The following is a 17,034-nucleotide window of genomic DNA, read 5'->3' on the forward strand; positions in this document are numbered from 1 at the left end:
CCGCGTTGCCCGTGCCGCTCACCGTTCTCCTCCTCGTAGATGATGGCGACGCGGGTCCAGTTGAGGAAGGTCATGACGTCTCGCAGCGCTGCGTTCATTACGGGCTGATGAGGGTGCAGGTTGATACTGAACTCCTTGGCGTGTCGCTCCACGTCCAGCCGCGTCTCCACGTGCGGGATGTCGAGCGCGTCGCAGATGGACTGCACGTGCGCGCCGAGCAGCGGGTCCGACGGCCCGAAGATGGCGTACACGCCCTTCTCCACCAGCAGGCACGCTGTCGCACACAGATGGCAGCGGTCAGACCGGCCTGAGATGGCGCACACGCCCTTCTCCACCAGCAGGCACGCTGTCGCACACAGACGGCAGCGGTGAGACCAACCTGGGCCGTGCAACAGGGAAGAAAGGTGAATGAGAGCATTGTTGGACAGGGCGAAAAAGACAGAGCATTGAGACAAGAGAAGAGGAAGCGGAAAATTGTGTTTCTGACATTTCGTGACATTTTCAATATCAAAATCCCACTGTAATGTGGACCATACATCGCCTTTGCGCACAAACTCAGTAGACATTGAACATTCAGCACACGATAATATGCAAACCGAAAATAATAACCATTTTACCGCCTTTTTCACGCTGCAGCTGCAGACTTTCAAATTACCCAGGACGTAAAAGGTATAAGCGCCAACTGAACACGGTATCTTTCAGACCATATCAGCAATCCAACAACTATTAACCATGACAGTCTTACATTCCAAAGGGACGTGCCATGCATACCGGTCTCCGAATTCCGGTGCAATTGTTTCCCAGCACACCGCCGCCTGTCACCGAGTCCCTCGTCGCCTTATTCAGGCGGACGACAAGCATTCGCGGCGGACCGAAATTGGATTTGACAACGTCATCACAGGCTTCAGTATGACGGCAACGCTCCGCTTTGGAGACAGTTAGCGACGCAATTAGCATATTAAATTACGCGACATAACAGCGCCAAAGAGAGATTTCCTCGTTCCCCACTTTTTATCAGACAGCACGATTGCCGAGTTTACAGGCGGCCGCGATTCCCCAGGTCTAGGGACAAATGGTTTCTAAAATCTCGCGAACACATTTGCATTACAAATGATGGCCACTGCTTCTAACCAAGCCGGCTGCGTGTGTGATGCAGGGTAGACCCCGGCTTCCGCGTGGATATCGGCCAGTTGGCAACAGCAGGACAAGACATTTAGCCCGCAATTAGGAGGCCACTGCCCAGTATTGACGCTTTCCAGTCTATTACCAACCCTTGTTATTGCCAGATAGCGTCACACCGTACCCCTTACTATGCAGATGCCTCACCTCACAATGACAAAGCCCTAACACGTCTGCGTTAACCACTGCGCGTTTAGGAAACCAGAGGTACGGCGTTCGACTCCGCGCTGTGCCCGGACTTCCTGCCAGAGTGAGGGACAGGCGACACCACATCACTATAGCAGCTGAGTGCGCTGTAAAGCCCGATGACGACGAATAACAAAGCCCCGAGTTTACAAGCGGCACATGAAGTAGGGGGAGCGTTCCCCCCCCCCCCTCCGCAGTGCGTGGCCCGCGCGTCCGACCCCCCCCCCCCGCAGTGCGTGGCCCGGGCGTCTGCCGCCCCCCCCCTCGGCAATGCGTAGCCCGCGCGTCCGCCCCCCCCCTCCCCCCTCCCCCAGTGCGTGGCCCGCGCGTCCGCCCCCCCCCCCCCCCCGACAGTGCGTGGCCCGCGCGCCCGCCGCTCTCCGATCCGCCGGCCTAGTGAAGGATCGGCGCAGACGTCACCGCCAGTTACGGTATCGCCTGTTGGGCGGGGCGATCCCAGGAGAAGGACGACCACCGGCCCGGCCCGCTCCGCCTCAGCAGTCGGCCGCCGTCGTGTCGTCACCAGGGAACGAGCCGCTTGCTGTGGAGTATCAGGCGGGCGGGAGGTGCCGCAGCAGGTGGGAAGAAAGCAACATATTGCGGCTAGTTATGTGAACCCATGGTGCAAATCATTGGCTTTGGGAGTTTGCATCCAAAAAAATCCAGTGACCAGGTGTGTGACGCCTTATTGAAGCGATAGGATTGGTGCTGAAAGCCATCCGATACAACAAACAAGCGCAGGCATCGACCATCCTGGGATATTGCAGGAGCAACGGGCCTGCTCAACAACATTCACACCATTCTGTTAAGCGTCCAGAGCCACCAGAGTTTTTCATACACCTTGGGTATATTTTCAGCTTGATCCATTCCATTCCCACCAGCATATATTTCTCCACCAGTTTTGCATGCTTGCCATGCAGGTCTACTTCTCGTCATCGCACACGCACACTTCCTTCTTTCTACAAGCCTTCAGAGGAAACATTTTTTCCGGCATGCACCATGCCCGCATGGTCGTGCCCGCGCCCACCTGCTTCCCATAACACACAGACCCTACCCGCCCAATTCCCACTCTCTCAACTGCTCTATGTAAGGGACACAAATGTTTTGAGAAGCTTTCAGGAGATTTGCGGCACATTTGAATGCCTTTGTTGTTCTAAGATTAAACCGTCCATAATTAGACAAACAGCCATCACCAAGAGCATAACCAGCCCACCGCGCCTGCAGCTTTTCAAACAGTCAGCACCAAGCATGACCCATCAACCAGCCCGCCGCGCCTGCAGATCTCCTAACAGTTAGCACCAAGCATGACCCATCAACCAGCCCGCCGCGCCTGCAGCTCTCCTAACAGTTAGCACCAAGTACGACCCATCAAACAGCCCGCCGCGCCTGCAGCTCTCCTGACAGTCAGCACCAAGCACGACCCATCAACCAGCCCACCGCGCCTGCAGCCCTCCTAACAGCCAGCACCAAGTACGACCCGCAGCCAACCGGCCGCCGCGCCTGCAGCTCTCCTAGCAGTCAACACCAAGCACGACCCATCAACCAGCCCGCCGCGCCTGCAGCTCTCCTAACAGTCAGCACCAAGCACGACCCATCAACCAGCCCACCGCGCCTGCAGCCTTCCTAACAGCCAGCACCAAGCACGACCCACCGACCAGGCCACCGCGCCTGCAGCTCTCCTAACAGCCAGCACTAAGCACGACCCATAAACCAGCCCGCCGCTCCTGCAGCTCTCCTAACAGCCAGCACCAAGCACGACCCATCAAACAGCCCGCCGCGCCTGCAGATCTAACAGTCAGCACCAAGTAAGACCCGCAGCCAACCGGCTGCCGCGACTGCAGCTTTTCAAACAACGAATGACACACATCTAAATTCATAAACAAAACAAAACAAAGCTGAAACATCACAAGGGCAATAAATTTATTGATTACGATGACTCCAGACTCATGTCAAAGTGCTGGTCGCACTGTTCATTACGACGTCCATTCTGGTAACCTGTCGGGTCGCCGGCATTTACCTGATCTGTCCTTCAAGCTTTCGACATGTCTGTTCAGGTCGTGCAGGTCTCGTTTTAGTTTTAGGTGTTGAGACTGCCTGGCAGTGACATGATGCATTTCCGAAACCTCTTTCAGCATGGCGCGTAATGTGCGCAAGCTCTTCCCCAGTCTGCATGTCTACGACCACGCTATTCTGCATAAAACTATTTGCGCTCGGAACCTTCTTCCATGACGATAAAACGAGACCTTTCCCCGGCGGTCTCATCGCACCGTCTTGCTAGGATGCTTTCTGTGAACCTCATTCAACCCTAAGCTTCTCACAAGGCCGCAGTTTGACATTGGCTTCACATGGTAGTCTTTCGTAAAGCAACCTTTTATCAACCGAATTGTTTTTCTGAAAACAAAGATTTTTCATGCTGACGTCGAGAGTGAAAGTTTCAAAAGCCGAAGTCCAGGGAGAACTGAGGTTTTGGGGTTTCATAAGACCAACCTCATCGGCTGAGACCCATCCCCACCGATCGATAAAAAATAGTGACATCCTTGGATCAAAATTATTACTGTATGGGATCGTCACCTAGGCAAGCACAGAGACATAGTTTAGTCTTATTTTCCTCGAGACATTCCACACACCCACAATATAAGTTGGCAAGCTATTTAGCGGAATTAAATCTAACCGTTTCATCCACCAGAGTTTTGGAGTGAACGTGCTTCACCTTCTGCCCCAACCACAGCATTCTGGAGCTATCGCGATTCACCTTCTGCCCCAACCCAGCATTCTGGAGCTACCCCGCTTCACCTTCTGCCCCAACCCCAGCCTCCGTCCATGGAACACACTGAGCTCCGCGCTTCCCATTTCCTTCCGGAGAATGGGCCAGAAATGGCCTGATATATGATGATTTCGGATGGCAAAAACGCTAACAGCCCACCAAGATATTAGCTCTGTTTTTGTCACCATCCATTTCCAGTTTGTTGTGAGCATAATGGCACAGAAAGCATTAGAGTGAGTGATGGTGAGGAAACGTTATCTGCATGCGTTTTGTGTCCGGACAAAGTCAACGTTGACTGATGTCCATCTACAGTGAGTCAAACGTTGTCGGTTTGCGTTTTGTATTCAAAGTAAGCGTTACCTGATATTCGCCAGCAGCGAGTCAAACGTAAACTGGCTGAACTGCGTTTTGTGGTCAGGCAAGGCAAACATCGACGGACGTCTGTCAACAGCGAGTCAAACGTTAGCTGCATGCGTTTTGTGGTCAGGCAAGGCACACTTCGAGGTCTGTCAACAAAGGTCTGTCAACAGTGAGTCAAACGCGAACTCAAAACCAAGCCGCACCCATGGCTGGGACTTGAGATGTTTGCCAGGAGTCATCAATCATAGTTCTTTACCCGATTGCTTTGACCGAGCCTGGCAGCGCGTTTGCATTGCATGGCTTGATCTGAATGCTTCGGTATTCACGATAATAAAAACGGAAAAAGACTCATCCACGCGGAGGGAGGGGACGGGACACCCGCTCTCCAACCTGCGAAATAAATTGTGCGCGAGGCGTGGAGTGGGAATGTGCACTTGTGCGGGAGTTCCAGCTCAAATTATGTGCCATGTGTGAATGACTATCAAGTTTTGGTGCAATACTGCGTGTTTTCGTGTTATATGCAGGCATTGCATGGAAAGAGGTGACGATAATTCTAAGGTATTTAATTCATGCCTCTGAGGCATTGTAAAATCAGATGTTGCCGTACCATTTAGACAGTAGTGTGAAAATGTCACTTTGACTCAAAATCAGATGTTGCCGTACCATTTAGACAGTAATGTGATAATGTCACTTTGACTCAAAGTTACGACCATCCATACAGTAGCTTTTTTATTACGCAATGCCACTGGTGGTCAAAAACATAGGCATGTGTAGTACATATGAAACATAGGTGCCACTTGTAATATGCATGCCCTAACATTGGACAGTGTGTGGGGGAGTTCACGGACTGGTTAAACCCACGGGCACCCGCAGGGAATAGGTGACGGGTTGAGCTGGTTATAGCTCTGGGTGGGGCTGGGTAGCCGACTTAAGGAAAATTACAGTTTTGGAATATGAACAAGTTAATCGGTAAGGCTTTCACGAAATGTTGAGCTTTTACTTCAAGAAATACTACAGAGTGTTACTGCTCGAGCCCCTCAAAGTCAATTTTAACTGACTATTCAGGCTACCATTGCAAGTGCCCAGGCTAAAGAGAGTAAACTTGTGTGGAAACATTCCTGAAACATTTCCCCCATTTAGAACTACAGAGCTGGAGAAATGCAAACGGACTGGCAACGGGTGAGTGCAACTGATGAGTAATGGGTAGCGGGTGGTAGGTAGTGCACGACCAGCAGCGAATGAGCTGAGCACAGGGAATCTTATCTGCGAAGGCATACATAGAACCGTGTCAGGTACCTACTTGTCACTCTAGGATCGGAGAGGTCAAGGCTCGGTGCCTAGTCAGTGAATGGTGATTGGCGATGAATGCTTGCTTTTGGTGACATTGGTGACAATTAAATTTTAAAACAACAAAATCTCTCAAAAAAATGTGCGTTCAACTAAACTAACCTTAAGCCATGTATGTCACCTTCACACAGGGGTTTTAAGACTGCACACGGGTTAGTCAATGGAAAGTTGAGGTCTATTCAACGGAAAGCGCGTGGGCACGGATATGACAAGGCAGGTACAGGATTGGCAGGAGTATGAACATTCTACCCGTACACGCCACCACGGCATTTGCCACAGAATCCCGTTTTCAAGCAATCTCCGGTCATGACTGCGTTAATAGTAAGCAATCCGTATTAGATTTCGGACAAGACTTTAGGCGAGGATTCGCATCATGAACCAGTCAGTATCAACGACTCAAACTCCCATCCACTGACCGACTAGTTTCATTCATATATGACCGCTCGAAAGCTGGACTGGAACTGACATACTTCGTAAGCTTACACGGCGCGATTTATGAGTCAGCGTTTCGTGGCCTCTGCCTATGAATGTCGGCATGAGTCATCACATTCAAAAGTAGAGCTTGCGCAATCATCTTCGTCTTGTTACGTTCTCGGCCTCCTCCGGACCATCCTGCGCTCAACTGAGGCTGCAGCCTGAACCCGGCCCAGCCTGACCCTCCCCAGCTGACCCCGCTCTCCAGCTCCGGACCCCGCTACAGGTCTGACTCCGACTCACCCTGACCCTCCTCAGCTGACCCCGCTCTCCAGCTCCGGACCCCGCTACAGGTCTGACTCCGACTCACCCTGACCCCCCTCAGCTGACCCCGCTCTCCAGACCCGGACCCCGCTACAGGTCTGACTCCAGCCCACCCTGACCCTCCTCGGCTGACCCCGCTCTCCAGACCCGGACCCGCTACAGGTCTGACTCCGACTCACCCTGACCCTCCTCGGCTGACCCCGCTCTCCAGCCCCGGACCCCGCTACAGGTCTGACTCCAGCCCACCCTGACCCCCCTCAGCTGACCCCGCTCTCCAGACCCGGACCCGCTACAGTCTGACCCCGGCTCACCCTGAGTCTCCTCAGCTGACCCCGCTCTCCAGACCCGGACCCCGACTACAGCTCTCCAGACCCGGACCCCGACTACAGATCTGACCCCGGCTCACCCTGAGCCTCCTCAGCTGAGCCCGCTCTCCAGACCCGGACCCCGACTGCAGATCTGACCCCGGCTCACCCTGAGCCTTCTCAGCTGAGCCCGCTCTCCAGACCCGGACCCGCTACAGATCTGACCCCGGCTCACCCTGAGCCTCCTCAGCTGAGCCCGCTCTCCAGACCCGGATCCCAGCTACAGCTGACCCCGGCTACAGCTCTGACCCCGGCTCACACTGACCCTCCTAGGCTAACCCCGCTCTCCGACGCCGGGACTCCAGCCGCTCACCCTGTTTGCTGGCGTGGAAACTGTTGTCGCGCGGCGCGTACTCGATGTAGTGCTTCAGCGTGGTGTTGGGCAGGATCTTGCTGTCGCGGTTGACCCGCAGCACCGCGTACTTAAACGCCATTTCCACGGCGCTGTCGCGCTGGTCATCCGTGAATATGGCGCCTGGAAGAGGAAGCCCGCTCTCGTCAGGCCGCCGTCCACTCGTGACCCCGGCGGCACGGCCAGGCACTGGCTCGTGACCCCGGCGGCACGGCCAGGCACTGGCTCGTCCACTGGCTGGAGAGGCTGCAGGCGACATGTTATATGGCCGCTGGATGTGGTGGCTGGTCCGGGGGCGCCCGTTAAAGGGGGGTATTGATTCGATACGTAATTGATTTGACATGGAACTCGTCAAACGCCACTTTTATGTCAAAGCATTTCTATTATAATTATTATAAGGCCCATTAAAGCTCAGAGTTACTTTCTTCATATCGTGACAATCACACCTCCATATAATCACACCTCCACGAAACCGACACAACGACATTGGAAATCCAATCCAAAGTCAAGACAGTAACGTAAAACCGAAGTCGAACCCAAAACCAAAGCCGAGGCCCGGAGGTGAGAAACTGAGGTGGAAGCCGAATCCACTGCCTTTGGAGTTTGAAATTGTGAAGCTGAAGCAGAAGTAAGTGAATCCGTATCTTTAAAAAGCAACACTGAATCCGCTATCAGTTTCGATGCAGATTCATTTTCGATCCCGATTTAAATCCGAATCAGGATTTCGAAACTTCGAAAAAATCAAACTCTGCAAACGCAAAACCTGGCCTGAGTCATCGGCTTGGAACCTAGGAAATGCAGAGGCAAAGCCGAAACCAACAGGTAAAAATCACAGGGTCGAGGCCGAATCAGAATCTAGCATACAACATCGTTTTGAGAAACTATCATTTTCGCATCTGCTTAAACTGTATGTGGATCAGGAAGCATCACTAATGTTCCGCGGATGATTGGGGCAATGTTAGCATAAGGATGGACTTTTCCGAATCATCGACCTGTCCTTGTGTTGTACAGGACGTTTTGGAATTATTTTCTAGCAGTCTTCAGATATTGATAAGTTCCGGTAATGATCGGCTGGTTTTTTACTTTTAACTATTTGTGCGTTGCTACCTCGGAACGATGTGTGGGTTACGGGGCTGACAGAAAAGGTAAGACCGTTTCGTGAAGTAGGTCCGCAATTGCAGCGAAAAACAGAAGTTCAAGGTCAAACCAGGTCCGGATAGCCCGAAGCTGAATCCGTGGCCACAGCTAAAAAAATTTCGCAGCCGTAGCCGAAGGCAGCGGCTTAAATCACACCAAGCTGACATCATTCTTGTAAAATGGCTCAAACCGGGAGTCGAAACTGTTGGAGGATAAGCCACCAGACTTAGCTAAGCCGAGAGCGTAGCTGGGCTGGTCTCCATGCCTGGCTGATACACTTTACCACACGCCCTCGGATATTTTCCATGTGGGGAGATGGTCGATGCTTCCCAGATTCTTGCCTCCCGACCGTTAATCGAAGCCAATCACACAAATCACTGCCTCATTAGGCAGGCCAGATTACCATGCGTTATACGGCGCGGAAAACCTCCAGACCGCTGATAGGAGCCGAAGAAGGTGCTCGGATCGGAGGATAGACCCACTCTAGCAAGACCGAACGTGGCTGTAATTATGTGTCTGCATCACCTGTTGTCACTACACAATTGCCGACATGGACGAATCGGCTCCATGTACATTGAACAACACTTGAAAACACTGAACAGCTCAAAAGGCGCCCGAGCACCTGGCCGGGGCGGCACTGTTGTAGTGTACAGCTGTGTTGTGCGACATGGCGTGGGCGACGTGTCGGGTGGGGGTGATGCGTTTTGGGCGCGCGAGCAGGCCAGTTAATACGCATCGCCGACGAGGTTGGTGAAGAAGGCGGCATTGACGGCGAGTCGCTCGCAGCGGTAGTGGACGTGCATGACGGCCGCATAGCGACCAGCTGTTCCGCCGGCCGCTGTGCTCCACCACACCGAACAATGGGTAGAATATGTACTCTACCCAAGGCTCGGGTGCATCTGTGGCAGGTCTTCGGTGATGAAGAAACAGATCGGCGCCTGGTCCAGTTTCTCATGGAACTGCATGTGCCGGTTGACCGTACACAGTCTGAAGCTGCACATCTCGAGCCGCTTCAGGCGCGCAGTCAGCACCGGCGGTGCGCTGTGCACCAGCAGGTGCTTCCTGGCGCTAGTGTAGACTGTGCCACAGCCCGACTGGAATCGCCAGTGACGTCGCAGGGCTGGCCGGACGTTGGGCTAGCTCCAGGCTGGGCTCTCTCTGGGCTGTTCGGCCACTGGGCTACCTTCTGGCTGGGCTCTTGCTGGGCTGGCCGGCCGCTGGGCTAGCTCCCAGTCGGGCTCTCGCTTGATTGGCCGGCCGCTGGGCTGGCTCTCTGCTGAGCTGGCCGGTCGCTGGGCTAGCTCCTGGCTGGGCTCTCGCATGGCTGACCGGTCGCTGGGCTGGGCTCTCGCTGGGCTGGCCGGTCGCTGGGTTGGCTGGTCGCTAAGTTGGCCGGTCCCTGTGCTGGCTGCAGGCTGGGCTCCCGCTGGGCTGGCCGGTCGCGAGTCGGCGGCAGCGCAGCTCGGCGCGGCGCTCCCAGCCGAGCCGGCCGCAGCCTGCGAGCAGCTCGGACGCCGTATCCCGGTTCAGGCCGGTGAGCAGGCTACAGTGGCCGGGCGCCGGCTCGTCGTAGCGCGCCGACAGCGTCGTCAGCGCCCTGCTCAACCAGTCGGAGCGCGCGGGCGGTCTGCCGACGTCCCGACGACCGGACCAGACCAATACGCCGTTCGGGGCGGCTGCCCCGGGGCCGAGGTCCGCGATAGTGTTCCGTAATTGACTTTGCTTGACCTGTCCTTGTTCTTCTAACAACACTACTCCTTCTCGGTACTGCTCAGCCCCTGACGAAAACCTGATTCTTGATCGTGGTCGACACAAACTAACCCTTTCTTCGTCGATAACAACGCCAGGGGTTACGACGGACATTACCATATCCTGGGAGAGGCACAAAGCGAGAAACAAGATCCCATTTCGCCGGCCGCCAAAGCGCTGGGTTTGTGTGGTACCAGTGCTCTAGTCACCAGCTGTGACTACCTCTCTGTGTTACAGGCCCTGAGTGACTCGCGGACTCCAGTGAAGGTCCGGTCCCTGTTGATTCCACGGAGCGCTGTGTCCTCGGCGCGCCACCTGGGCAGCAGAGGCGGGCTTACTTCAAGGGGGTTTACTTATGGGGCATGTTTCAAAAACGTACTCCAATGAAACCGCAAGACCAGTTGCGTCTCATAATAACACTGGGTAGTTAGTGCCACTGCAGTGCCACCAAGGCATTATATGGGTATCAATTTCAACTATTTTCGAGGCCCAAACCACGCTGTCAACGCTTTGTAACAGCGCTACGCTTGTATATAGTTGCGACAGCCGTCGTCATGACGTCGGCAGAATCTGCTGTGTACCGCTGTTAGCTGTTACTGAATGACGTCGCCATACCTTACGCAGCCGAAAGAGATGAAATTTCAACGTAGCGACTAAGTTCGTTGTGGAGCTTAAGCAAGGAAGCGTAACGTAAAAGACACTGCTCTCGCCATCATCACTACCTCCCACAGGCCCTAGTTTACCTCCACGCGGTTATTTTTTGTTTACGTTTGGGTTTGCGTTTTCCTTGTTTCAGCTTACGGGCTATTTCCTTCGCTTTCTCGCTGCATTGTAAATGAGGCAGCAGAAACCTTGATCATGCATGCTAGTGTCGATATGGGGCTTTTCGATCCAAGCACGCCCGGGTACATTGGCTTAAAGGATCAAACCATCACCGTCCTGAGAAAAGCATATCCATTCGAATGTGAGCAGCCACGTTTCACTTGCACAAACCACCTGTCAAATAACGTCGCCGGAGCAGTGGGTCGTTATACGGCGATCAGCGCACACAAAGGACGGACGAGGCCTCGCGCTGAGGCGGGCTTTGTGGAGGCGTGTCCAGCTCGCGTGGCTCGTAGCTCGTGGGCGGTCGCTCGGAGAGCCAAGCCGGGCTGGCATCAGGCGCTCTGCCATCGCACTTTGGCACTAACCGGCAATGTGAGAACGGTGATTGGTGCTGTAAGTATGCTGGGAGCGATGGTTCGCGGTAGAGCTACGATATGGTACGATGGTGGGACGTAACAACAGAAAGAAATATTTGTTTGACTTCATCGTTGGCCATTGTGAGCGGGCAAATGTAAATCCATATCTAGCGTCGCCCGCTCTGTAAAATTTGTATCATCAACATTGGCTCGAGTCCCTGGTCAAAGAACTTAGCGTTCTATGCCTGCAAGCTAAGCCGTTCGCAATGAATACAAAAGGCGTAAAACCAGTTCATAACGAACATAGAATCTGCGGGAAGTATAGGATGCATCGTTTGGTATCCGATGAATGAATGGGTGGCATATCATCGGATGCATCGCTTGGGAAATGTCGTCTCAAACTGCTTTCCTGAAAACGCAACGCACTCTGAAACCAAGCAATGGCCATCGGCCACGACGAGCTCAGACACTCGGAAGGCGTGGCAGCGGCATGCTGCACGTTGTCGAGGACTTTCGCTGCGTCCGTGGTCGTTAGCGTCGTAACAAGGCCGTCTCGATCAATGCCACTGGCTAGTGAGCCGGCAAGAAACAACGTGGACGGGTCAAAGGCGACCCGGGCAAAAAATATTTTGTTCACACCCGGGGCATACAATGTGACAGTCCACCAACAACGGAATGAGGGGTTTTCCGTCTGTTGCTCGCAGAGTTTAGTTACCAGTGTCAACACTACGATTGATATGAGCTACTTCATCAATGTTTTTGTCTTGTAAAGGGGATGGGGAACAAAAAAAAGTTTCCTTACAACATTTCTGTCACAGAACAGGCAGGAATCGGGACGCCAAAGCCCATGACAGAAACGAAAAACCATTCCAGGCAAACCAAGTAGCAGAGCCTCGAATCATGACATTTTGAGTTTATCATCATAGCGACTGCAAATCGCACTAAGGGAGAAAACTATTATAGCCAAGAACCCTGTGGTTGTGGTCGTAACTTGTCTTTTCTCTAGACGGTAATAGACCAAAATTAGCTCCCTTTTTATCCGTTGAATTTACAAGGAACATTATGCATATTAATAAGACAGTGATAATAGCCCTGTTCTTCGAAGAATAGAACGAAAAGATCTATGAATTCATGCTTCGGCTACACGCTTTTATCGAAACGAATATCAATAGTAGAATGGTATATCAACAGATATATCCGTAATAAAATCAGTAATCATTTTACTACTGATATTCTTTCCGATCAAGCATGTAGCCTAAACGTCAATACATGAATCTCTCCATACTCCTAGCTACTCTACGAGGAATGATGCCATCAGTACCGTCTTATTTGTAACTAGACCGCGTAAAAAAGTTGAACAAAACCCAGGAAACCAGCACAGACCACGGGTATTAACTGATGATCTCGCCCATTTAAGCCGGTACAACCCACATCGATATTTCCTTGGGTCAAAAGGGGCACCGCCATGAATTTTAAGCCGAACTAAGCACACGAAAAAACGTTAAACGCTTACAGACGATGGCGCCAAACTGTATGAAACGTAAGCAGAATCAATCGGACAGTTGCGCGGCCAACAGCACTCGGTTTTGATGCTCCCACATGTCGCAGCGCCGCGGTCACCCAACTGCCTTAGTCGTTCCTTGCATTTTCTTTGCGCTGACCTGCTCTGAGGCACAGCCTGGTCAGGCTCTCTGGACCTTCTTCGAGACACAGCCAGGTCAGGCTCTCCGGACCTCCTCCGAGGCACAGCCCGGTCAGGCTCTCCGGACCTCTCTCCAAGACCTAGCCAGGTCCAGGGTGTCCGAGTAGATCAAGGCTGCCCGCAAAAGTCCCGTCACGACTTCCCATTTCCACGGAAGTGTCCAGAAGTAAGCGGAAAGAAACGACTGGAAGTTTTCGCTACTTCCCGCAAGTTTGAAGTCCTTCAGACGCTCCGAGCCCACCTGCAGCAACTCATCTGCGAGCTGCCTGTTGGTTGGAGTGACTTGGCTTTGCGCGCACTCCGCAGCAGGCTGATTGCATCCCTAACGACCAGCGCAGTCAACAGCAGGCTGATGAGCGCGGCCGTTGTGTCTCTGATTGCTTCTGCTCGCGCCACAGCCACTCAGCTGTTCCCCCGCCGCGTGGACACAGCCAGGGCTAAATGGCCATTCGGAGACGCTATCATGCTTCGTTTCCCCCGCAACCCTAATTCCATCCTCACCCTCACCCCCATTCCTCTGCGATGATCCATCCAGGGCGGGGGTCGTGAGTTCAGCTGACCAGCAGCCGAAAACTTGGAATGTCCAACGCGCTGTCCAATTTCTGAACTGTTTCCTATGCATTCGGTTCGAACAATTTGAATCTATGATTTATTATATTAAGGTTAGTAAACATAAATAATGTATTGTTGGTAGTCTGCCTTTGATTTCTCAACAAACTACGATTTTGACGTAGCTGAGGGTTACACTTTATTCGCGCTGAATTCTACGACGGCAACCCAATGATAGATACCAGAGCGCACAGACCTAGGCATAATATGAAAGATCTGATCTGAAGGTGCCCTGATTCGTTGAGAAGTATTGTAAATCTTGGCATGGAATACACAATTTGTAGTCTTTTCCTTTTTACGATGCACATCTCACAAAACCATCGGTCCTCCCTGTGTGTTGCCGGAAAGGAGGCTGCGCAGGTGCGACAAACGGAGCAACATATACAATGCCTGCAGTGGAGGTCCTGGTCACGGCGTTACAACAGTAACCTCGTGAGATAGAGGTCATTTTCGACAGTGATTTACTGCCATGCACTGCGTGTACTGTAAACACTGATGTTGGTGGAGCATGGAATGATTGAGTAAAGTCAGATGCAGTGCTTAAATACTAGAAGAACATGAGGTCATAGGTGTAATTTGTCCATGAAAAGTAGGCGGCAAGATACAGGGAGACTCTTGCATGTTGATGCATTTTAAAGCGTAGGTTTAGTCATTTTACACTGCTTAGCCTCTGCTTAAAAGTGCAGAGACCCTCCCTCCCCCCCCTCCCCCACACACACACTTCGTACTTATTTTGCACAGCTTTCCCACCTCCCCAACTCATTTTGCAAAGTTACGCCCAAGCGTGAAGTGATGTTTTCGCTTTGGTTTGAGGACTTAATGCAGTGGCAATTATTTCTTTAAACTGTCTTTTTAGGCTTTGCGTACTCCAGGCTATGTTTTTTGTGAAACTTTGAATGGGCCAGACACCCAACATGATTATCCCAGCACAATTCCAGTTAAAAAGTAAGTTTGGAATAAGGTTTAGATCTGGCATGAATTGACGTAATTGCAGTAATCGGGCAGCATATCATTTTGGACTGTGCAAAGTCTGGGGAGCATCAATAATGAACATCGGTCCGTCAAATCCCGCTGATGTGGGTGCTCCTGATGATCTGGCAGCTTGATACCCATGGTTTGAACTCTGGGCGCATATTGCAAGATTTTCTAATTGCTAGCCCAGCATAGGGTCGGTGTCAAGATGCTTGCGGTCATGACTTAAACACCATGTGTGCATATCAACAGCTTGCTCCACAAGTATATTTTGCTGCTGGAAATAGCTTGGAGGTCAAGGTAGCTATATCTACCCAGCATGTGGGGACAGATATGCACTATATGCAAATATGCGATGTTTGTGCCACTACGTAAGCTACCAAACCACTTCCAAACTAGTTTAAACCCCTACCCAGATCCACAACCTGTTTTAATGCATGCCCGTTGGTGTTTGAAACAAAAGGGATACAAAATGGCCACTTCGCAAAGTAACTTGACACCATTCCTTTCTAGTTTGTACGATGGCCCTGCAATGCAGGCTCCCAGTCTACAGGCAGTTTGGCTGTCAGATCTAGCGTTCATACAACACTTGGTCATCGTTTGTATAAGTTGAATGACTCATATCATAACTACATGTAATTTCAATCCTATTATGTTAGCAGGTGACATTTTGGAATCGCTTGCAAAAGATGGCAGTTGAAGATTTTGTGCAATGCTGCTTTGATGGGTGTCTTGAGTCGTTTGCTGAAAAGGTAGCGTTGAGTTATGTGCTTTTCACGCATTCAACATCAAAGGGGCATTTTTTGTTGCAATGTGTCGGGCGTTCATTTGACGAACTTTGGTGCAATAGCCAAGCCAGAGTAGCGCGATCTCTCTTGTCAACTCTATCATGCTACATGCCTATTTTTATCAGGGGTGTGAAAGTGAGAGAATATTTCGTTCTCATTTTGTTTCAGACAACAATGCTCCGAGTCAAGCCCCAGGCCACTACGCTACTGTTGCTATACCGTGTTGAAGAGGAGCAGCCGGCGCCCGTACCTGCTGCTTTGTCGCCGTGCGTAAATACTTTGGACGTTCTAGAACCCTGAGAACTTCGCACCCACGGCGCACGGATGTGGCGGTGCTCGTTACCTAAAGCTTCCCGCAGTCGGGGTGGCTGGGACCAGCCTGCCTGAACCACGCTGGCTACGCGAGGGGCGCGCGATTCCTGCCGTCGATGCCACCGGCGGCTCTACTCAGTGGCCTTATTCCGCCGAGCGGCCCGCCGGGCCGTCGCTGATCGGGACCTCTGCGGCCACGCGCCGGCGGGCTATCCTGTCTGCTGTAGGTCTGATAGTGCCGTCATGCTACCTTGTATGTTGGTTTCCTGATAGGAGCCATCTGCAGTGACGAAATACAAATAAAGGTGAGCCGCCTGTTGTTGGCGGCCCCGGCGAATAGGAATGATCTGGAGATGGTGGCATTTATTGCTGGTTCCATACGAGTAGATCCATAACTCTTTATTACATTTTGTGTTGAACCTTTTGTGAAGTACAAAAGAACAAACCTTGAGGTAAAATGCGCAACATTACGACAAAACCAAACACAAGCATGAATATACCGATGTCAAGTGGTGAAGTAAATGCCAGAATTGGGAGGTGCGTTGCTGACTTTTCCACTTTTACATACAATTAGGTGTTAATTTATTATAAGTTATAAGGTTTCACTATAATTGGGTCCTGAAGTGCTAATGCCATCTGTTTGATTATAAGGGTACATCTCAATTGTAAAAGAGACGGATGCAAATTCGCCGATTCGGACTTCCTTTTGGTAAGGAAGATTTGTTAAAATACATCTTGCAGCCTTGCAACTACCCGTTAGAAGCACATATTCAAACTAAATTAGGGTTGTCATGTTCATCTAGCCTTTCCGCCTCAGTCAAGCACATTGCACGCGATAAATACCACCTACTGTCAGGAGTACAATTTCGCCAAAGCAGCTGGGGAAAGAACATATAGAACATCGTTTTAACTTTCCATAAATCCACGTTATCTTCTTGATCCTCCCAGATTTCACCCAGTTGTCCGCAGAAAGTTGTGAATATGGAGGGAGCGGTTGAAGGAAAGGAAATTAGGTCCACTCCTGCTTCTGTACCTGGGTTAATACCTGGCACAGGAGTAAGCTGGAAATGAATGCTGTTTCGTTGGTGACCGTGCTCATGTAAACTTACTGCATCCGTGTTGATGGCTTTTAGCTGACTTCAAATTTTGGTTCAGATATCAGGAATTCATTTACAGCTGTTTTTATGGCGTGTACGTTGGCTTTGATCTGAATGCGAGAGTACCAGTCATGCCCAAGCATTGAAGTCTTCAGCCGTGCAGTGAACCTCCACAACCTCTGAACTGGATCCAGGT

General features: G+C 51.7%; 1 protein-coding gene across 1 annotated transcript in view; it reads right to left on the reverse strand.

Moving 5' to 3' along the window:
- Positions 1-17,034, reverse strand: part of LOC119103990 (glutamate receptor ionotropic, kainate 2) — an 89,416-nt gene that overhangs the window by 56,726 nt on the left and 15,656 nt on the right. Inside the window, exons 3-4 of the mRNA XM_037227702.1 lie at positions 7,253-7,414; positions 23-274 (exon numbers count right to left, since the gene is read on the reverse strand). Coding sequence (XP_037083597.1) covers positions 23-274; positions 7,253-7,414 — 414 coding nt within the window. The remainder of the gene's footprint in view (positions 1-22; positions 275-7,252; positions 7,415-17,034) is intronic.

Source organism: Pollicipes pollicipes, unplaced genomic scaffold (genome assembly GCF_011947565.3).
Source record: "Pollicipes pollicipes isolate AB1234 unplaced genomic scaffold, Ppol_2.1 Scaffold_5724;HRSCAF=6776_pilon_pilon_pilon, whole genome shotgun sequence".
Lineage (NCBI taxonomy): Eukaryota > Metazoa > Arthropoda > Thecostraca > Pollicipedomorpha > Pollicipedidae > Pollicipes > Pollicipes pollicipes.